The sequence below is a fragment of the Anolis sagrei genome, chromosome 1 (assembly GCF_037176765.1).
Source record: "Anolis sagrei isolate rAnoSag1 chromosome 1, rAnoSag1.mat, whole genome shotgun sequence".
Lineage (NCBI taxonomy): Eukaryota > Metazoa > Chordata > Lepidosauria > Squamata > Dactyloidae > Anolis > Anolis sagrei.
This window is the reverse complement of record NC_090021.1, coordinates 287,371,033-287,394,110: the sequence shown is the minus strand read 5'-3', so window position 1 is coordinate 287,394,110 and position 23,078 is coordinate 287,371,033. Positions and strand designations below refer to the sequence as shown.

The window sequence follows — 23,078 nt, the reverse complement described above, 5'->3', positions numbered from 1 at the left end:
GCATTCAAACCATATATTTAGTACATACACGTTGATTTAGTAGATTCCCTCACCTGCTCTGTTTACATTCACATAATGTTTGAATTGAGGTTTTTCATGTCCAGAAGTATGAACAAGGGTTCCATTCACTGACAAGTTGCTAGGTCAGAGCCCTTGTGCAGGCAGTTGATAATGGACTCAACCATCCATGGCTTGAAAATATCTCCCCTCCCCCAAATTACAAAAAAGCAAACCCTGATTGTGCCAGTTTTTACAAGGAACAGCATTTTACCACACATTGTACATGATGAGACTTTGGCAGCAATGGATTTTGGTATTGCCATGAGTTCCTCAGGAGATAAGAATGGCCCGCTGTATTTGCATACACTTCCAATAGCATAGTCTAGTTGGCAAGTTAGGAATGCATAAGCACTACAGTTACAGCGCTATGAAGTAAATCTCATCTCGATCCCCACTTACCAACCAACAACCATCATGATCTATAGGGGTCTGTTCCCCAGTCAATTGGGAAGCAACTGAAGGATGGCCCCACCCTCACCTGCAAATAATTTCCAGTGCAACAGGCAGAAGCAGGAGTGCTGTCACAATTCCCTCCCACTCTGGGGATAGTTCAAGTGAGGGAGAGGTGAGACCATCAGCCAACTGATCAACAATATCCCCATCAGTCGCTGTCCGCTGTCTGGTAAGTGGGGGTGGGGGATTTTCACAGACCTTATACATCCTCTAAACTAGGTAAAATGTAGGGATTATGGATACAAAACTGTCACAAGCATACAATTCTAGGTTACTCCTTTGCAACTGCTCAACAGAATTCTGGTCATCATCATTGTTATCAATTAAGTCAAATTTTATACAATTGTCATAGCAACAGCAATCTGTTCTTACCAGTCCTTTATTTTTAGATTTAGGTCAATCATTTTGTCCTGGAAATCAAAACAATATGAATGATTGTTAGTAATCTATTATAACATGAAATAGTAATCTGAAAGAGATTGATTTTTTTCTGTACAGCAACCATTCAAAAGGAACTGGTGAAATACAGTTTTCTTCTTCTTGCTTTATCCATCTGTTTTATGAGCTTTAAAACTTATGATAAAAGGACCTGTCTAACTCTTTAGGGTAGAATATTCAATGATGGTATGGTATAAATAACTATGAAAAGATAGACAGTTAGAAATAAGGAGTAGGAGTGATATCTCCTTACAATTTTCAAACAACTTTCTGACACTGAACAGCAATGAAAAATATTGAACAGCAGTATGCATGACCTGCTACCCTGTGTGGATATGGCCTTTCTTGGTAACGTTCTACATGTTTAAATTCATTAGTATCAATGGGTAGCCCTGTGGTAGAGAGTAACTGTTGCTTTATTTATAATCAGTTGAGTTTTTCTATCTTTGTATTCCACATTCAGATAACACTATTCTGTTTCTAAGCCATCTTGGATCCGTGTTGCAGAGAAAGGTGGGATAGAAATATCTGAAATAAATAAATATTTACCTTGTCTATAATTAATTTCTCTTCTGTTTCTTGTAAATCCAGAGGTAGAATGAAACTGGCTTTTTCATCTGCATTACCACTAAAAGACTAAAAGAAATGGAATAAGGTTTTAGAAACTTTTTAGGATTCTGATGTTTGTCACTTAACTGTTCAAATAGGTGACAATGCAGTACAAATATATCTAGGAGTGGATACCACTTAATTTAATTGCATTTATGTGTAGGATTGTAGTGTCAATTTGTCTTATCAGCACATAGTAGCTACTATAAAAAGGAAGAACTGAAAAAGAGGCAGGCACAGATCTACCATGCTGAGGCTCAGAAGCAGATGAAACTCCCCCCCCCCCCCCTTATCTCAATTGCCATTGCTTTGGCCGTAGAGGAAGAGAAGCATGCACAGCCCCATCATGTTTAGGCCAAGAAACACATGAAAAGCCTTCCCTCCATCTCGATTGCCATTGCACTGACCTTGGAGAGTGGGAAGAGGCAGATGCACCTCTATCAGGCCAAAGCCCAGACACAGATGAAAACTACTATTTCCAACCCAACTGCCACTGCCCTAGCCTTAGAAGGAGGGAAGAGGCAGGCCCAACTCAATCATGACAAAGTCTTCAATCAAATTAAAAGCCTTCCAGCTATCCCAACTGCCACTGCCCTAGCCTCGGAGAGAAAGAAGAAGTATCTTTTGGGTATAGTCCCCTGGCACAGGACTATTTTCTTTTGTATCATATCTTTATTCTATTGTAATCCTGAGGGCAGGGAACAGTTTTGTTGTTCTTTTACTTGTAAAGCACCATGTACAATGATGGAGCTATAGATATAAATGATATCATCAACAACAACAATTTAGAAACTATTCAAAATGCAAACAGAAATAGGTTAGATAGATTCCTGACCCATAAACTGCCTCAGTACTTTATGTGGCACTATGAGATCACCAACAAAATCTAGGAAATTCCATAGTCATGTTCATGCCACCAATTGCAAGCCGTTCTTTGGGATATAAGCATTTATGAACTAATAAAGCTGTTCGTTTGTTGTATGAAATTGTTGTCCTAATAGGAAGGCAGTGCTGGAGCAATGTGTTTGCCAAGACAATTTATTTCACATATCTTGTGGCATATTAGAGTTTTGCACAATAGTGCAAAGGGTGGTTAAATTTACTGTTGCTTTTCTTGGTGGGGAGCAAAGACATAGTATAATTCCAGAGAATTCACTGGCTGTCAGATAATTTTACACCTATCTCAGCTTCCAAACTTCATGTAATGATAGAATGTAATACTATCCTCCTTTTTGGTTTTTTTAAATTGCAACACCAATACCTGCTTGACTATGAAGTTTTTAATTAGAAAGCTGTCAAATCCAGTTCTAGGTATACCTGATATGAGCACACAGGTATGCTCAAGCTCAAAGACAGTGAGGTCAACAGATTGAGCTATAGAAATGGCTGCAATAGACATGCCACAGTACTACGCAAGTTGAATATAATCCAACTCAGTAAACAAGGTGCAGCCAAATGCACAAGATTATATCAGTGGTGACTAAGTACATTAAACTGAAAAGAGTAAAAAATCCTTAAAGAATAATTGTTTTCTATAGAGAGGTAATCTATCCCAGATTTGGGTGAGAGCTAAAATCTCTGTATCAAATTTGCTAACAAGCTTTATAGTGTGGTAACAAATGCCCTAATTTCATTTAGAAAGTCAAATCATCTGCAGAAGAGGATGTACCGCCAGAAGAGAATGTATCATCATGTAGAAATGTAGAAATTTTGGTCAAAAAACTTGTGCCAACCTATCCAGGGTCAGTGTGAATACTGTACCTTAACCTTTATTAAAAGGGAATCATTCCTTTTTCTGAGTAGAATGGTGAAAGGGAAGAACTTAGTGCACCCCAGAATAACTTAAAAATCACATTGCCCCACTTTGCCCTCAATGCTATAGTGTTGCATCTGGTATTTTTGAATGTCTGGGTGAGAAAATGGGGGTGACCAGGATCAGCTGGCCCCCTGGGTCCCATCTTGGTGCTTCCCATCTCTGTAAAATGACCTTTGATTTATCCTTGGGTCAGAGCAAAATCCATAGTTTTGACTCAAAAAACTGCCTTCAACTTATCCATGAGGGCAACTTACACATAAATATATACAGTATGCTGATTTTTTCTAGAAAATATTTTAATTTCTCAGATGTTCTGCAATGACCTTCAGGTTACCATACAAGCACACACAAAAATCACGAAGAACCTCTAGAGTGAAATTCTTGATAAATTATTTCATTTTATTCTAAGGTGGCAATAGGGACTGAGAGAGAAATCTAGGGATTCTGTAGAAGTTTAAATTTTTAAAAAAAGACAATTTCAAAAGTGTTAAAAAATGAACCATGGCTTATTTTTCTTTTAAATTGGTTTAGCCACCACCACAAGAGCCATAAGTGCTGCTAGTTCATATAATAATGGAACTTGCAAGGATTCCTAAATACAAACCCCGTTGTGCTTTTCCTGCAATAGTTTTCCATGCAAATTATTTTGCAAATCAGTGCATTTTGAAAAAAAAAACATGTTTTCTTTGCAAAAACATGATTTCTGGAGAAAGAAACATTTCTGTTTCTACACAAAGTAATAAATTAATAGGAAATATGAACAAAGACTCATGTTCTTGTAAAGCTGATTGATGAAATTATCTATTATTGCATTAAGGAACAAAACAAATGAAGATTTGTATTGCTTTCTTCATTCTTTCATTCTTTTGTAAAGTCACAGGATATCTTATGACAAAATGTAACCTTATCATTTCACTCAAAAATGAAAAAAAACCCCTTTGCTTTCACATTATTTTCCAGTTCAATGACATAATTTAAACACATACAAAGCATGACTTCTTTGGTACTTCAAGCTCCAAAGCAGATTCCTTATACTTGATATAGTGGAACATAAGAGGATCCGCTGGATGCAATTCAGAGTCCAATAGATATTCCTGAGTTTCTTCATAGGAGCCTTTCACTGTGAATTTTAAGTTTTTCTCTACAACAGTACACACAGAGTTTATGGTTATTATTCAAATCACACCTTTTATGTACATTTACAAGGTCTGATAATTTCTTCAGTTTTATTTTGATGCAATTTTTACAAAATTCACAAACATTTTCATATTTAAGATGATTGATAGAAAGATACAAATGTGTGTGATATTTAAAGTCATTAAATGAGAGCATAATTTTTCAAAGACTAATAATAAATATTTATTTATTTATTTATTTATTTATTGTATTTGCATACTGCATTTCTCAGCCAATTGGTGACTCAAGGCGGTTTCCAACAAATCAGTATAATCAGCATAAAACATAATATAGATAATAAATATTAAACAGTACAAGACATCACAAAAGCAATAAAAATAAATAAACATTTATTTGTAGATTGCCCTATTTCCCCAAAGGGACTCAGGGCAGTTTCCATATATGGCAAAACTAGGTTTGTATCTTCACAAATTCCACCATATTAGTCCTAAACTAATGTTGTAATTCCTTTCTTTTCTCCCAGGGATGTTTTTCTATTTAAACATTTATAAAACATTCATGTACAGCCCTCTCCATGCTGACAAGAAGAGCTTCCACTGGATTTAGCAAATGCAGATAGGAGAGGATTTGTTTCATTTTGCTCTTTAAAACTGTACGAAAAAAATTGCAAATCTCTTCACACAAAAATGTAAAATCTAGAAAATTCAACTGGGAAAGAAAAAAAGGGAACTGACTGATTTTTGTGTCTACTATTACATTGTTTGGAACTTAAGATTTTTAGAACTTAAACCCAGTACTTCTTTTGATTCAATTAAAGGAATCACCTTCCAAATACCTTTGCAGTCTTCTGCTACCCCTGGCATGCCAAACTTGTTGCTGCATTGCTGAAGTTTGTAAGCACAATATCAAAGAAAGGGGATATAATTGTTCCCTTTGAAAATTAATGCACTGGAAAGATACACCCTATTTTAAAGCAAAATCACACCCCAGCAACCTCTTGGAAGTGGAGTTGTAATTTATGAAGTGCCTCGTCTATTGACAACCTTATTTTCAGAAAAATCTGAATTGTCTCCTACATCTGTTAGTGCCATGACAGCAAAATTCATGGTATATCAGTCAACTTGTGGCCTTGAGTATACAAGGGGCCTGCCATCTTCTCAAGGTGCAGACCCCTGATTTCCACTAATTTCAGTTTCATTGTATGGTTGCATTTAAATTGAAAATGGGATGCTACCACACACTGAAATGTAGCTTCAATTGGCCAATGAATCAAAATAGATACATCAGATTTATATTGCAAAAAAGCAGAATAATATTAAAACAACATATTAAAACAACAAAAATTCATATAATAGAGGAACAAAGGTGTTTTTTTTCTCCCTAAAAAGTCTAAGGATAAAACCTTTCAAAACATATATTTAAGACTAGTACTTTTAAAAAAACAGATAACAACCTCTTGTGTTTTTCTTTGTCATCTTTCCCTCATTCACCTGCACCTCCAAGCAAGAGATTTCACGAGACTACAAAAAAATGACATAGAAAAGACAAAAAGAGAAATAAAAGAGAAAAGAGTAAACTATTTTTAACCATGATACCAACAAATTAATAGATGTTTACTTGGCAACTTTTACAAACCCAAAACTAGCCTTGAATCTGAAAATAAATCCCAGGACTAAAGTAATTTCACTATTTTAAATATATAATGTGATCATAAATTTTGAGAAACATATAAGGGATGCCCTTTGTTTCTTCTAAATGTGTTCTAAATTGGTTTAGCTCCCTCATCTTAGATTTTTGACTACTGTTTTATAATTTTACCTTATTGTTTTATTGTAAGGCTACATGGTTGCCTAAATACTCTCTCTCATACACACATACTCATTATTCATCACCCTGTTATCTGAATGAAATAGAGTTTATAAATACATTACCAGGTACACAGTGTTTAACTCAGGGCCCATCCAGACAGTGCCCTTATTACAGTATCTATGAGCCAGGAGAGTGGAGGGGGAGGAGGAGAGAGGAAAAATGCTTCCCCACCCCGCTCTGCTGGCGCATCATTTCTACGTGCTGGGAGAGCTGCTCGAAGTTTGGTAAGGCTACATTACTTTTCAAACGGGTGTGGGGGCTCGTCCCAGGAGAACATCTGGACACCCACCGCAGAAAGTTTGCACTTTCTGGGGTGGGTGTGGACAGGACCCCAGGAAAATCCGATTTTTAAAATGTGGATTCGCCTGGGATAAAGGCCTGTCTGGATCTGCCCCCAAAGTAGAACTGTAAGAGATTAGGGTTAGAAATTAGAGAGTTGTGTTACAGCCTAGTCCTGAGGCACTTCTACACCCAGGACCACACCAGAGACCAATAGACCAATAATGAAGAGTTTATTGAATAATAATAATAATAATAATAATAATAATAATAATAAAGGGGGGTGATATATCCAAAAGTAGCAGTCAAGATATAAATAACAATATACAAACGCAGTCAATACAAGTCTTTAAGAAATTCAAGAAAACCTCACAGGAACTAGAAATCCAAGAAAATAGAAATAATCCAAGGTAAAATACAGGAACATGAACACAGGAAACTCAATCCAGGCTAAATTCTTCCAAGGTGCAAAGGCAGGAACATGAAACAAGAAAATTGATATTACAAGAACCAAAGACTTGGCAACATGAACAGAAGACTGTTTCCCCACAGCAGAGTTGTCTTCTCTGAAATGCTGAGAATCGAACACGTAATTTAGACCCACCAAGGCACTCATGCCATCATCCTTGCCACATATGGACCTGAAACTCCTATCTCTAATTCTTTTGGGACGTCTTAATTGCCTGCTTTTCACATCTTGTGTCCTGACATCCAATCTACACACCCTAGTGACCTCTACACCCTCCCCGTCTTCCCAAGGTATTTTCTCTAGGGAAAGTTCAGTTTCACTTTCCCTGGTATGCATAGCATCTGCTGGGTCACCTGACCTGTCTCAGACTGGCCTGTCTGCAAATCTGCCAAATACTCTCAGACACCTCAGACACTTCATTTTGAAACCCATCACCCCCATCAGAATTGTCTGGCTCTTGCCAGACTACAACACATACAAATTAAGGCAATAATCACACATGAAGGAGGCATAGCAATGAAGTAATCTGCTGGTTCGGGGTCAGGCCAACCTGTCTCAGACTGGCTTGTCTGCAAGTCTCCCTCTATGCTCTCAGACACTCTGTTTTGAAACCCATCATCCTCATCAGACGCATCTGGCCCTTGGGCAGGCTACAACAAGTCCTGGCAGAAAGTTCTTGCAGTAGTAGTCCAAATAACAAAAATGAGCAGAAACCTTAGGACTGCAATAAGATGTCACAATTATGCTAATAACTACCGTATGATTTTTCATGTGTGTGTGTGTGTGTGTGTATGTAAAACAAAATTGATCTTACCACTAGTACATCGTTAGTAACAATATGCTCCTGACGAACTGGGCTGCAAAACAAAAACAATGGTGTGTTATGACTTATTGGTCATTTTGCCGGCATTTCTAACTGTATCACTGTATTAGGTTCAATTTAGTTAAAATTATACAATGTGATCGCAATCGGAAACTCAAAAATATTCAAAAATTAATTAAGGGACATCTTATTTTGGGTGTACACAAATACCTAGAGAGAACAGATTTTTTTTCAGTTCCATGTAAGGAAGCAGCAAAGGCATTGGCAAATACAGTGATCACTAAGTAATCAAATCCATAAATGCTTAAACCTCAAATGTGGAAGGTCAACTATATGCATGTATGTATATATGTATGAATAATACATAAATAATGAACAGCACTCCAACAATAATAGTAATGTAAATGCTGCTGAAGGTTGGACTTTTGCAATGTGCTGTACATTGGGCTATCTCTGTACCAAGTTCAAAAATAAAAATTAGTTTAAAATATGGCAGCCAGATTGGTTACAGGAACATCTACAAATGAGCATACATCTATATTAAAACGATTCTACTGGTTGCCAATAGTACAAAGTGTTGGTTATTACACTGTGTGACACAAATTTTGTTCCTGGATTATAAATGTCATTTCCTAATTGGTTTTATTATAATAACATGGAAAAATGTTTACTAAGCTGCAAAAACTTGGTTTTTGTTACAAAGTGTTATCTGTAAAACCCTATGTGGTTTGGATCCAGGTTACCTACAGTATCACCTTCTCCAATACAACCCACTCCATAGATCCAGGATCTCTGGAGCAGAACTTTGTCAGGATTTGGAAATTACCTGGCATTTTCTAAGTGATAGCAGACTTAATACCTCTGGCCTAACCACCTGTGAAAAAGTTAAGCCACTGTAATTAGCATGTGATGTAATGGGAATAGTATCTAGGTTGTAGTTATCCAGACAGGCCTTAAGAGCAAGATCTGTCATGGTTTTACCAGAGGCATCCAAATTATGCCTCTGGTAAAACTGAATTAATTCAGAACAAAGCAGAATCACTTCTGCAAGAATAGGAGTTTTATGACTGCATAGAACCTCTGGCAAACTTGACTGTCAATTGTCATCCAAGATTGTGGAATGACCTGCCAGAAGAGATTTAACTGCTAAACAAGCTATTAGAATTGAAAACATAATTAAAGGTCTATATTTTCCAACAGGCCTTATCAGTCAATTTGAAACTATTTATTTTAAAATTGTACAAGTGATTTTAATGTGTGTTCTAATCCTATGTATTTTATATATTTATGTATGAATTTTAACTATGTTGTACCTTGCCTTGAGCCTTGGAGAAAGGTGGATAAGAAATATTATCATCATCACCATCATGAAATTGTTCCTTTGAAAAACAAGCAAAACACAGACCAAACTAATCTACTCGAATGTAAATGAATATTCATTTGGTTCAAGTGCAACCAGCTTACTCTACATATTACACATAAAGGTAATATGGGTACTACCCACAAGAATGAATAATTCAAGACATGATCAGGGCTGTTCACTCACAGCAACAGTTAATATGATGTGAGGATGTATGGAGTTTTGGATGCAATTCAATATCTGGTGGACCTTGCAGAACTGCTCCAGTCAGCTCCTTTCCCAACAAGTGATGAAACTTTAAAAAATTCCTTCAGTATGTTGTACTACTAAGATAGACTTACATACTCGCCAGGCTAAATTCTACCTCCAGCTCTTCTTGAACCTGTAAAAGAACAAATGTTTTTGTTTTCAGTAGGGATCAAAGAGATACAATTTTTTTTCATCATTGATGACAAAGCATATCTTACCACATTGAGAAATATATTTAAGAAAATGATCAACCATCATGGGTTTCTTTGCTTTGTTTTGTTTGGAGTGGGGAATTTTTTCTGCAGTACTTATTTGAACCCAAATATTTCTTTTTGCAAAAGAAACATGATTGCACAGAAAAGTATATATATTTTTGCAAACTGTTTTCTGTTCAAAATTGTTAGTTTTCTACCAAAAACAATCCCCAAGTTTTTGCATGAAACAAACTTTAAAAAAAACATTCAAATTACAAAAAAAGTGGACAATCTTTGCATATTTTGACTCTGTTTCATAGCTGTTATCCAGCCAGAGATGTGGGTATGTTTCACTTGAAGAAGAAAAGGTTAAGAGAAGACATGATAATAATGTTTAAATATTTCTCCAAGCTGGATGTTATAGTGAGGTGGAGACAAACTAGCTTTCTGCTGCTCTAGAAACTACAGGCACACCTACACTGACCACTTAGGTAGGTGTGAGGATAGATTAACACCACACAGGGCTGATCTGGGTTAACCCCTAAAATAGAGGGTGTTAAGATAACTGAGCCAGTTCAAAAAGAGAACCTAGCCAACGTTGTCTTGGCAGCCAACTTATTCTGTCTAGGCTCAGACAACCTCGGAACACAGGATCGCTGTTTCCTCTCTCCTCCCCACATGCTGCCAGGCACAACACCCAACCTACCTTACCCAGAGTGGTCTGGCAGCCATATGCCAGATTTCAGCCTTGCTACGGTAGCTGGTTAGGGAGTCCACACCAAGATACAGATAGGTCAAGGTGCCATGGCTGTCACCAGCCACAACACAGGTCAAGGATTCCCTTTAGGGCTTCTATACAGCAGCACTGAACTATGTTCAGCATGGCTAGGCAGTGGGTGTCCTTGTCAACTCTGAGGCAGCCTAGAGAGTTCTTGTCTTTGGATCGATTCTGCTGTCAGAGTCAGGGTAGTACAGCTCTAGGACACAGAGCAATTGATTTGAATTGCAGGAAAAGTAATTCTACCTTAACATGAGAAATAGCTTCTTGATAGTAAGAGCTGTTTCACAGCAGGTTATGCTATCTGGGAAGGTTTTTAAATAGAGGCTATATGGCCATCTGTTAGGAGTGCTTTGGTTGTGTATTCCTGCATAGCAGAAATAAGTTGGCTGGATAGCTCAGGTGGTGTCTTCCAACTCAGTGATTATATTATTCTGTGTTACCCAACACTGATAATCCAACATGTTTTCAACACTGGACAAACACATCTGCTACTATATGTCTGGGGCATCTGCTATTGAGAAGCTTTAGTGCTGCCTTTCAGTATGCAGATTCTATTCAGCAATCATAAGTGTTTGAAGGGGTCCTTGTTGGACAACCTACTCTGAAGCTATGGGACAGTAGAATAGATCCTTTTTCATTTCTATCTAAACTTGATTCCATTCATCCCAATAAGAAAAATGTGCTCTCTATTCAACCAACACAAGACAAAAAGCAACACTAGGGATGCTGTCGGTACCTAAGTTCAGTGGCACAATTTTGTTGTTGTGTGGAATTCAGCTTACTTCTCCTTATCAATTTATCTTATTTTTTCTGCTACAAATCTTTGCTATTTGTTCTTTATTATCTTTGTGGTAAAAGTTAAAGAAAATTAGTGCCACTAAATTTCACATCTACTCTTCACCTTCTCTGCATATAGGATTTATAACGATTGATACTGAAAATGTTAGATGCCCACTTTCTTTGGTCCTTTTCCTCTATTCCCTAGTAATTTATTCTACTAATTTGACTTATTAATAATATGCATTCTTACTTTTGGATCCAGTGGAAATGTGAGGCAAACAGTTTCTCCAAGCTGGATTTTATAAATATCAAAGAGAACAGTAAAAAGGTGGTCATCTCCAATGCAGTTGTCTTCATCATGAACCATCAGTTCCAAAACATTCTGAAAAGAGGGAAGCAAAGATAGACCATCATGTTTTGATACTTGATTACCTACAGAAGTCATAAAGAACCAAAGCTCCATAGACCAGATACAGATTTTAGGGTCACTATCTTGATATTAACTGTGAATAAGTGAGTGTGTGTATGTGCCTTCAATTCCCCTGTTGACTCATGGTGACCCCTTGAATCGCATAGCATTTTTTAAAGACAAGGAATACTCAGATAAGGTTTTTCAATTTCCTTCTTCTGAAACATAGCCTATAGCACTTGGTATTCATTGGCAGTCTCCCATTTAAGTATTAACTGGGGTTGACCCTGTTTAGCTTCTAATATCAGATGGCATTTGGTGTCTTTTGGGTATTTGAGAGGTAAAGAATTAGAGCTTCCTTTCCTGTAAAGGGCTGGAGATCAGTTAATAAATTTAGTCAGTGACATGTGACATGTTAAGTGTGGCTTATGCAACCATATGTCTCTCTTTTCAAGGATAGGGACCTCTAATCCTTTGTGACCTATCCAAAGCCTCTTTTCCTTATCTCCCATACCTAGGAGGAGCTGCTGCTACCTAGCAATAGAGACATAATTCACACAATGAAGATGCAGTGGGTCTGAGCTCCAAGGGTAAGGAAAAAGAGAGTGCCCTCCCTCTGCAAATGCACCTATGTTTTCCCCTGTCTCAGAGTTGGGACCAGCTGCTTCTTTCTCATCCTTGTGACCTGAATTACTTCTCCTGCTCCAATGGTAAGCTCCAGAGACAGCGATGGCCCTCCTGGATCCTGACAGCTACTTAAGCAGGAAATCCTAAACCCGCATGGACACAGAAATATCCATGATGTCAATCCTGTTCACCTAATTTCTTGTCTGCCTTACTTTTGGGGAGGGGGTCATAGAATCATAGAATCAAAGAGTTGGAAGAGACCTCATGGGCCATCCAGTCCAACCCCCTGCCAAGAAGCAGGAATATTGCATTCAAATCACCCCTGACAGATGGCCATCCAGCCTCTGTTTAAAAGCTTCCAAAGAAGGAGCTTCCACCACACTCCGGGGCAGAGAGTTCCACTGCTGAATGGCTCTCACAGTCAGGAAGTTCTTCCTCGTGTTCAGATGGTATATCAAAGAGTCCTATTCCAGTGGGTACACTAGCATCAAGATGACTAGTGCTCAGGCAGTGTGGAGTAGGAGGTGTCTCCAACATGTTAGCTTGTTAGTCCATGCCAGTTCTCTCATGACTGTATCTACACACTGGGAAAATGGCACCTTATGTAAATAATTAAGGACAATTAAGAAAAAAGTTGTCTTGAATTAAATTAGTACAAGTAATAATAATAATAATAATAATTCTTGTGGGTTTTTTCGGGCTATATGGCCATGTTCTAGAGGCATTTTCTCCTGACGTTTCGCCTGCATCTATGGCAGGCTTCCTCAGAGGTCTGCTGGAGCTGGGAAAAAAGGGGTTTATATATCTGTGGACTGACCAGGGTGAGACAAAAGGCTTTTGTAAGTTGGGCTAGGTGTGAATCTTTTCAACTGACCACCTTGATTAGCATACAATGGGCTGACTGTGCCTGGAGCAAACTCTTAATGAAGGTGCTTAGAAGTCCCTGCCTGTTTTTCTCTCTGCTGTTTTAATTTTAGAATTTTTTAATACTGGTAGCCAGATTTTGTTCATTTTCATGGTTTCTTCCTTTCTGTTGAAATTGTCCACATGTTTGTGGATTTCAATGGCTTCTCTGTGTAGTCTGACATGGTGGTTGTGAGAGTGGTCCAGCATTTTTGTGTTCTCAAATAAAATGCTGTGTCCAGGTTGGTTCATCAGGTGCTCTGCTATGGCTGATTTCTCTGGTTGGAGTAGTCTGCAGTGCCTTTCATGTTCCTGGATTCTTGTTTGGGCGCTGCGTTTGGTGGTCCCTATGTAGACTTGTCCACAGCTGCATGGTATACGGTAGACTCCTGCAGAGGTGAGAGGATCCCTCTTGTCCTTTGCTGAACGTAGCATTTGTTGGATTTTCTTGGTGGGTTTGTAGATTGTTTGTATGTTGTGTTTCCTCATCAGCTTTCCTATGTGATCAGTGGTTCCCTTGATGTATGGCAGGAACACTTTTCTGGAAGGAAAAGATTGCCTTTTCTAGATGTCCTAGTCATCCGTAAACCAGATCAACAATTGGGTCACACCGTTTACAGAAAACCCACACACACAGATAGATATCTACATAAAAACTCCAACCATCACCCAAGTCAAAAAAGAAGCACCATTAAAGCCTTGGCAGACCGTGCAAAAAGAATCTGTGAACCCCACCTCCTCCAAGATGAACTGAACCACCTCAACTGGGCTCTACAGGCCAATGGATATTCCACCTCAGACATCAGAAGAGCTGAAAGACCAAGAACAAGCCACAAGAGTAAAGATGAAGATCCACCCAGAGGAAAAGTGTTCCTGCCATACATCAAGGGAACCACTGATCGCATAGGAAAGCTGATGAGGAAACACAACATACAAACAACCTACAAACCCACCAAGAAAATCCAACAAATGCTACGTTCAGCAAAGGACAAGAGGGATCCTCTCACCTCTGCAGGAGTCTACCGTATACCATGCAGCTGTGGACAAGTCTACATAGGGACCACCAAACGCAGCGCCCAAACAAGAATCCAGGAACATGAAAGGCATTGCAGACTACTCCAACCAGAGAAATCAGCCATAGCAGAGCACCTGATGAACCAACCTGGACACAGCATTTTATTTGAGAACACAAAAATGCTGGACCACTCTCACAACCACCATGTCAGACTACACAGAGAAGCCATTGAAATCCACAAACATGTGGACAATTTCAACAGAAAGGAAGAAACCATGAAAATGAACAAAATCTGGCTACCAGTATTAAAAAATTCTAAAATTAAAACAGCAGAGAGAAAAACAGGCAGGGACTTCTAAGCACCTTCATTAAGAGTTTGCTCCAGGCACAGTCAGCCCATTGTATGCTAATCAAGGTGGTCAGTTGAAAAGATTCACACCTAGCCCAACTTACAAAAGCCTTTTGTCTCACCCTGGTCAGTCCACAGATATATAAACCCCTTTTTTCCCAGCTCCAGCAGACCTCTGAGGAAGCCTGCCATAGATGCAGGCGAAACGTCAGGAGAAAATGCCTCTAGAACATGGCCATATAGCCCGAAAAAACCCACAAGAACTGAGTGATTCCGGCCATGAAAGCCTTCGACAATACAATAATAATAATAATAATAATACTTTATTTATACCCCACTACCATCTCCCCAAGGGACCCGGTGCGGCTTACATGAGGCCGAGCCCACAATACATCAGTAATACAAACAATAACAATAATACAAGCAATAAAATAAACTCATAACAAAAAATAAGCAATAGACATTAACAGTAACACAAGTGCATCCTTGTTGTTTTGTATCTCTAGTTTTGTACTTCTTCTACTCCATAAGACTGACCATGATGTTCAGAACACTGCACATAAGCCCTTTCTTTCTTTCTTTCTTTCTTTCTTTCTTTCTTTACATGTAAAGTGGAAATGGCACACCTAAGAAAAAGTAACTTCCCACAACAGTGCAGTTGTGTTAACTCATCTGGGTCATGGATAAATTAATTGAAAAAATCTATAATTTTCCAAGACATTTTAAATTGGGTTTAATACTTCACATTTAGTTAACTAGTATGGTCTTCCATTCGCTCCATTTTATGTTTAACAATGGATTGTTTTTAATTGGATACCGTCAGTACTGATATAAACACTCTTGAAATGAAGGGCATCCCAGGAAATTTCTAAATAAACTAGTTCCTAAATGAACAAAAAATGAATTACTTTATGCCACTCAGGTCATATTATATGCTAACACTGTCATATAATCCAGATTATCAAATAATAATAATCATCATCATCATCATCCCCCCATAGGGTGCTGCCTTGTCGTTGGCAGGGGGCTTAACTGCTTCTATGATGTTGAGAGCTGTGCTGGCGGTAGTGTAAACTACCAGCAGGTTCGACCAAGCGAGAGTGGTGTCAACTGAGAAGTAGAACTAAGTGCACCCAACCCATTTAAATATGGTGAAATACACTCTAAAGAAGTCTATACTGGCTCAGTTGTCACCCAGGATAATAAAGACTGCGGCGAGTGCTTCTCCTGAGCACCCGTTGACAAGTGGGCTACAGGAACCAGGACCCACTGCTAAGCAACCAGGGCATGGGCCTGCAGGGTAACTGGAAGCAAAACAACTACAGAAGTGGCAGAAATTTTAAATGCCACAGAACCGAACTGTCATGAACTACTTTTAAAGATCAGAACCACAAAAATGTGGATACCAAAAAATGGATGTACCAGCTATGGAAACTTGAATATCCAGATTCAAGCTACTCTGGGACTTCCAGATTCAGACAGACAGAGTTTTGGAGCACAATACTCCTGACCTCACAATCGTGTTAAAAAACAAAGTATGGATTGTCAATGTGGCAATCCCAGGTGACAGCAGTATTGAAGAGAAACAACTGGAAAAGCTGACACGATATGAGGATTTAAAGATCGAACTGCAAAGACTTTGGCACAAGCCAGTCAAGGTGATCGGCACACTGGGTGCAGTGCCTAAAGACCTTGGCCTGCACTTAAACACAATCGGCACTGACAAGATTACCATATGCCATCTGCAAAAGACCACCTTACTGGGATCTGCACACATTATTCACCGATACATCAGATAGTCCTAGACACTTGGGAAGTGTCCAACGTGTGGTCCAATACAACAGCCAGCAGAGTGTCTGCTGTGGACTCATCTTGTTGTGTTTGAAATAATAATCATCATTATTTAAACAAGCCACGAGAGTAAAGATGAAGATCCACCCAGAGGAAAAGTGTTCTTGCCATACATCAAGGGAACCACTGACCACATAGGAAAACTGTTGAGGAAACACAACATACAAACCACTTACAGACCCACCAAGAAAATCCAACAAATGCAGCAAAGGACAAGAGGGATCCTCTCACCTCTGCAGGAGTCTACCGTGTACCATGCAGCTGTGGACAAGTCTACATAGGGACCACCAAACGCAGCGCCCAGACACGCATCAAGGAACATGAAAGGCACTGCAGACTACTCCAACCAGAGAAATCAGCCATAGCAGAGCACCTGATGAACCAACCTGGACACAGCATATTATTTGAGAACACAGAAGTGCTGGACCACTCTCACAACCACCATGTCAGACTACACAGAGAAGCCATTGAAATCCACAAGCATGTGGAAAATTTCAACAGAAAGGAAGAAACCATGAAAATGAACAAAATCTGGCTACCAGTATTAAAGGACTCAAAAATCACAACAGCAAAACAGCAGAGGGGAAACAAACAGGCACATAAAATCACTCTCAACAAGGGATTCCCCCCGGGCACCTCCAAGCCATTGAATGCTAATCAAGGTGATCAGCTGAAACATTCACATTAGCCCCAGCAGACAAAAGTCCTTTGTCTCACCCAGGTCATTCCACAGATATATAAACACATTTTTCCTACTTCCAATAGACCTCACTACTTCTGAGGATGCTTGCTATAGATGCAGGCGAAACGTCAGGAGAAAAATTGCCTCCAGAACATGGCCATATAGCCCAGAAAAACCTACAACAACCCAATCATCATCATCTTTATTTATACCCGGCCACCATCTGCCCAAGGGGACTCGGGATGGCTAACATGAGACCAAGCCCAACAATTACAATAAAACAAAGTAAAAATACACACATCAAATAATATCAGAAAATCCACACTATTTGATTTGAACTGTAATATATGAGTCTACACTACCATATAATCTAGTTCAAAGCGGATAATTTGGATTTTATATGGCAATGACTTTTATAGATGACTTGTAGCTATTAATCACAACTATGACTAATGAGCCATGGATTGAGAAACATCTGTCATTCTGGTCAGATACAGTTACTGTCACAACAATGATGAAAGGTGGCCTTGATTAATTAACTCTTGCTTAATTAACTTCTGTCTTCTCCAATTATGATCCAACAAATGGATCCACTATCTTGAAATATCCTGTATCTCATGCTCCATCCACACAGCTATATAAAATCCAGATTATCTGCTCTGTACTGGATTATATAAATCTACACTGCCATATAATCCAGTTCAAAGCAGATAATATGATTTTATATGGCAGTATAGAAGCCCCCGGTGGCGCAGTGGGTTAATGCACTGAGCTGTTGAGCTTGTTGATCGAAAGGTCGCAGGTTCGATTCCGGGGAGCAGTGTGAGCTTCCGCTGTCAGCCCTAGCTTCTGCCAACCTAGCAGTTCGAAAACATGTAAATGTGAGTAGATCAATAGGTACCACTCCAGCGGGAAGGTAACGGCACTCCATGCAGTCATGCCGGCCACATGACCTTGGAGGTGTCTATGGACAACGCTGGCTCTTCGGCTTAGAAATGGAGATGAGCACCACACCCCAGAGTCAGACATGACTGGACTTAATGTCAGGGGACTACCTTTACCTTTACCTTATGGCAGTATAGATGGGGCCTCTGAGGGGTTAAAAGAAAAAAACAACTCTCAGACAAAACAGATTCAGTAGAAGACTCGAGGCCTTTCCACACAGCCATATTATCCAGAACATCAAGCCACAATATCTGCTATGAACTGGGTTTTCTGAGTCCACACTGTCATATAATCCAGTTCAATGTGGATTTTATACAGCTGTGTGGAAAGGGCCGCATGCCCTATATCCCAGGATCAGATGTTAGATTATCTTCTTATCCCAGTTTAAAACAGTTTAAAACAGATAATCTGGGATCAGATCCTGGGATACAGAGCAGTGTAGAAGGGGCTACATTCAGCATCTCATCTGACTGTTCATCTTCCAGCAACTGTGATGATCATTAACCAGTGGCGGCTGATGAATTCTCTGTCAATGAAATGAGGACTCTGACTGTTACAGGACTGATACCACATTTTAAGAAAACTATCCAGGATACTGAAGGCTATCCCCAAGATGGGTTCAGTATACTATTCAATCAGGCCCGTAGCCAGGATTTTGTTTGGGGGGGGGGGGCTGAGTTTGGTTCAGGGGGGCTGAGTCTCAGTGAAAGAGGGTCTACCCTAGCAAACCTTTTGTATTGTTACCCCAATACCCCCATGCATATGGGATATATTGAGCATGGTGATCAGATCATGATATGAATAAACATAACAGTTTAAATAATGCACCAGTAAGGCCTTCTCGCGGACCACCATGAGAATTTCGGGGGGGAGGGGGCTGAAGCATTTAAAACAATGGCTGGGAATCACTAGCCTACAGTAACCTTGAGCTAACCATTCTCTGTGAGCCCTGAGCAGCATTGAGAAAAACTAACAAAAAGAACAAATAGGCAAACAAAACATTAACCTAAACATGCCTGAAAAGGTCAGAGAAAATAATTAATGTTGGCTCTGTGTCTTACCTTGACCTGACTCTGTATCCTGAAGGAAAAGGTTTCATTCCATACGGGATTCTTACAGTCTTTAATACTCTTGGTCCGAACCCTTTCAAATGAAGCCGTTGGCAGAAACAAGCTGACATAGCAATCGGATTCACTAACTGATTTTTTTTAATGAAAAAAATGTGCATACATATTTTTAGGATATATGAAATAACCAAATATTACTCTTTTTCAAAAGAAATATGTAGAAAACAAGTTATTATCATTGTCTCCCATTGGTGGGCACATGCCAGGTTAAAGTCTAATTCAGGGATAAGAAAGGTGTATTGGAATGAAATTGTCATCATCATTCAGAATTGCTTTTGCTGGCTGGGAAGAATAAACATTGCAGCTCAGCAACATCTGGAATCCTACACATTTCTCACTCTGAGGCCTTTTCTACACTGCTATATCATCCAGATTATCAAAGCAAATAATCCACATTATCTGCTTTGAACTGGATTATATGAGTGTACACTGCCTGATAATTCAATTCAAATCAGGCAATCTGGATTTTATATGGCAGAGTAGAAAGGGCCTGAATTAGTGCCTAATCACACTAGAGCATGAGTTTTTAGTGAAGTGGAGCAGTTTAAAGGCTCCTCCCTAAAGTTCAAACCCAAGAATTCTGCAGGAGGCAGAAACTGGATTTAAAGTGGATCCATGCTCTAGTGTGATGAGGTCCTTAGACTTGAAAAACATTACAAAAGCACAAAGGATGATGGATCCAGACAAGCCTTCATCCCAGGAGAATCTGCATTTTAAAAAGGCAGATTTTCCTGGGGGCCTGAGCACTTTCTGCGGTGGGTGTCCAGACCTTCTCTCAGGACTAGCCTGGGACAACATCTGGAGGGCCTACCCCCCCTCCCTCGAAGCCCTCAGACCCCTTTGAAAAGTTAAAAATTTACCCGACCTCCAGTATACTCTTAGAGTAGCTCTCAGCGTGGACAAATGACACGACAGGAGGGGGGATGATTTTTTTCCTCCCGCCTTCCCCCGCTCTCCTGGCGCATCATTTCTACATGCAGGGAGAGGTGCTCTGAGAGTATACTGGAGGCCGGGTAAGGTTTTTTTAACTTTTCAAATGGGTTTGAGGGCTTTGGGGGAGGGGAGTGGTGTTTGTAATAAGGTATGTGAAATATACTATTATAAATCATAAATCACGCCACATGTCACCACTGTAATAATTCAGGAGCCCAGAAGGTGCAAGATGGGTGTTTGGACAGACCACAGGCAGGCCTGTAGCCAGGATTTTGATTCGGGGGGGGGGGGTGAGTTTGTTTTGGGGGGGGGCTAAGTCTGAGTGAAAGAGGGTCTACCCTAGCAAACCTTTTGTATCGTTACCCCAATACCCTCATGCATATGGGATATATTGAGCATGGTGATCAGATCATGATATGAATAAACATAACAGTTTAAATAATGCACCAGTAAGGCCTTTTCACGAACCACCATGAGAATTTCGAGGGGAGCTGAAGCCCCTCAAGCTCCCCCCCCCCCCCCCGGCTACATGTCTGACCACAGGGAAGTCCCAGGACTCCCTGTGAGGTGTGAGCCTGTCCTTTTATCTTTTACACTTTTAAATCCTCTTGCCTGTTTCTCCACTTGTTTTGTGCCCTCTTTCATGCCATGATAAACTTGAGAGGTGTTACTATAGCACTAATGATGGAACATAAAACAAATTAATCATGTTACAAATTGGGAGATTTGGAGATAATTGAGAGCCTTTCCAGAAAGGCCCTGTACCCCAGGATCTGATCCCAAGTTTTCTGTTTATCCCAGATTATCTGGCAGTATGGATTCATATCATCTAGTTTAAAGCAGAAAACCTGGGATCAGATCCTGGGATATAGGGCCTGTCTGGAAGGGCCCTGACTTGTTAACAGCCAAAATCCAAATCCCTTTGAACTTCAAATAGGCTAAGTCATAAATAACCTTGGACCTGTTAGAACGACCTGACATTTTTTTAAAGCAATGACATGGCAGGATTGCAAGAAGAAGGATTGCTCCTTCACACTTCATTAATCCCGAAAGCCAGAAGATAATGAATCACCTGGGGGAGGGAGGGGAAAAGGTGTTGGAAATTACATTTTGTAAGATTCTGTGCTAGTGTGGGCATGTTTGTTCTTTCAGAATAAATTTGAAACAAGTCTTGCAACTTTACAAACATTTCTTTAAAACAACAAATTGAATTAACAAAACCAATGATATTCATAATAAGATTATTCTTAAATGGTTAGTCCAAGACTGAGAATCATGTTACCCAGGGTCATTTTGTGATTTTTTTAAAAAAAGAAAATTAATTCAAATTTTAAGAAGTTATTGGTAATTTTTGAAAAATGATGTTCCCAAGATGCCTCCAAATAGTGTCTTTGTGCCAGGACAATCTTAGGTGCAGGAGAATCCTTTTATAAAACAAGGAATAAACAGTAACTTTTTTCTAAGTTACTTTCTGTAATAAAAAAATGAATTTTCTGGAACCAAATTTGAGGGCATCACAGATAGGTTGAAAGCTCCCTCATTACCTTCAGAAAGTATTGGGAGAGATCTGGAAGAAACATAGCATACAAATGCAAAATAAATATAATTATTTTGGAAAGATGTGACAAGAGTGCAAGAACTCAAAGGTCTCCTTGAGAGCTAATGCCTCCAACAGTCACCCATTGTTGGTTCATATATATCATGTTTTTAGTTTTTGCCTGCAAACATGATATATATGGAGGCAAACATGTATATCATGTATGTTCTGCTATCCTAATGTGAAAGCAGGGAGCCCAGGTGTCCCAGTTTACAAAAGAAAATCTCAGTTTGCATGAGCATCAAAGGTTAGTCCTCCACTTGAAAGTATCCTGTAATCTTTTTAATCCTAGGGCCCTTCCAGACAGGCAAAAGATCCAAGCGGGTTTAGGATTTTAACAGTTGGCCTAAACTCCGGAGTTTTGCAGGAGAGTGTCCAGATACTCAAACCTGCTGATCCAAGATCGGTAGGGTGGGCACTGGCGCTGCCCTTCCCTTCTCCCGATTTTCCCCTGCCCTTACCTGGGGAAGCCTTCGACAAGTCCTAAAAAGTTTTTCCCTCTCTCCCCACTCCCTTGGAAGAGCTGAAATAGGGCTTTGGGTAGGGGATGGGGGGTTTCTTCTCCAAGTTTCTCTGTTGGATCTTCCAGAGAGGAGGAAGAGAAGCAAAGGCTTCAGGCCTGCTTCTGATGAAGGCTCCAGTAAATTGAGAAGGAAATAGGAGCCAGGGAGGGAATCCAGACAAGGGGAAGGGAAGGAAAACACAGGCATGGAAAAATATGTGTTTCTCAGAAAGAACCAGGTTTAAAGAGCAACTTTTAAACACATATTTTGCAGCCTTTAACCCGATTCTTCCTGCATTTTAGCAAAACGTCATCTAGCCACCCTCCATTTTGAACCGGGAGCTCCTGGGATAAAGGTACTGTGTGGATGGGCCCTTAGTACATGCTTTAACTATTATATACTTTCCTATCAGTGACATCCTTCTGAATTTTATTAATATATTATGGTGCTTATATTTTTTAATTATTGTGAGAGTTTATTGTTTGATTTGGTTGCATGTTTATCACTATTTGTATTGTGGGTTTTTTTTTCTGTTGTAACCTGCCCCAAGTCTTTTTGGGGAGAGGGGGTAGGATATAAATAAAGCTTTATTATCATCATCATCATCATCATCATCATCATCATCATCATCGGAGTGTACAGACCGACAGGGCGTTCTGGCGTGGGATGGTCCATGAGGTTGTGAAGAGTCAGAAGCGGCTGAAACAGCAGCACAGTCTATTTACAATTTAAAGGTAAAGAAACACAGAAAGTGACAGTAGGGACTGTGAAGATGACCATCAATCATTAAAAATATAGGCCAGAGCATGAGCAGGTCACC

At 39.5% G+C, this 23,078-nt stretch overlaps 1 protein-coding gene across 2 annotated transcripts in view; it reads right to left on the bottom strand.

Annotated features, from left to right (window-relative positions):
* LOC132770722 (cytosolic phospholipase A2 epsilon-like) overlaps nt 1–23,078 on the bottom strand; it is a 66,266-nt gene that overhangs the window by 24,517 nt on the left and 18,671 nt on the right. For both annotated transcript variants that reach the window (XM_060768401.2, XM_067462832.1), the window contains exons 3-10: nt 19,160–19,296; nt 11,568–11,699; nt 9,655–9,695; nt 7,945–7,987; nt 5,967–6,033; nt 4,363–4,517; nt 1,501–1,587; nt 886–923 (exon numbers count right to left, since the gene is read on the bottom strand). In XM_060768401.2, coding sequence (XP_060624384.2) covers nt 886–923; nt 1,501–1,587; nt 4,363–4,517; nt 5,967–6,033; nt 7,945–7,987; nt 9,655–9,695; nt 11,568–11,699; nt 19,160–19,296 — 700 coding nt within the window. The remainder of the gene's footprint in view (nt 1–885; nt 924–1,500; nt 1,588–4,362; nt 4,518–5,966; nt 6,034–7,944; nt 7,988–9,654; nt 9,696–11,567; nt 11,700–19,159; nt 19,297–23,078) is intronic.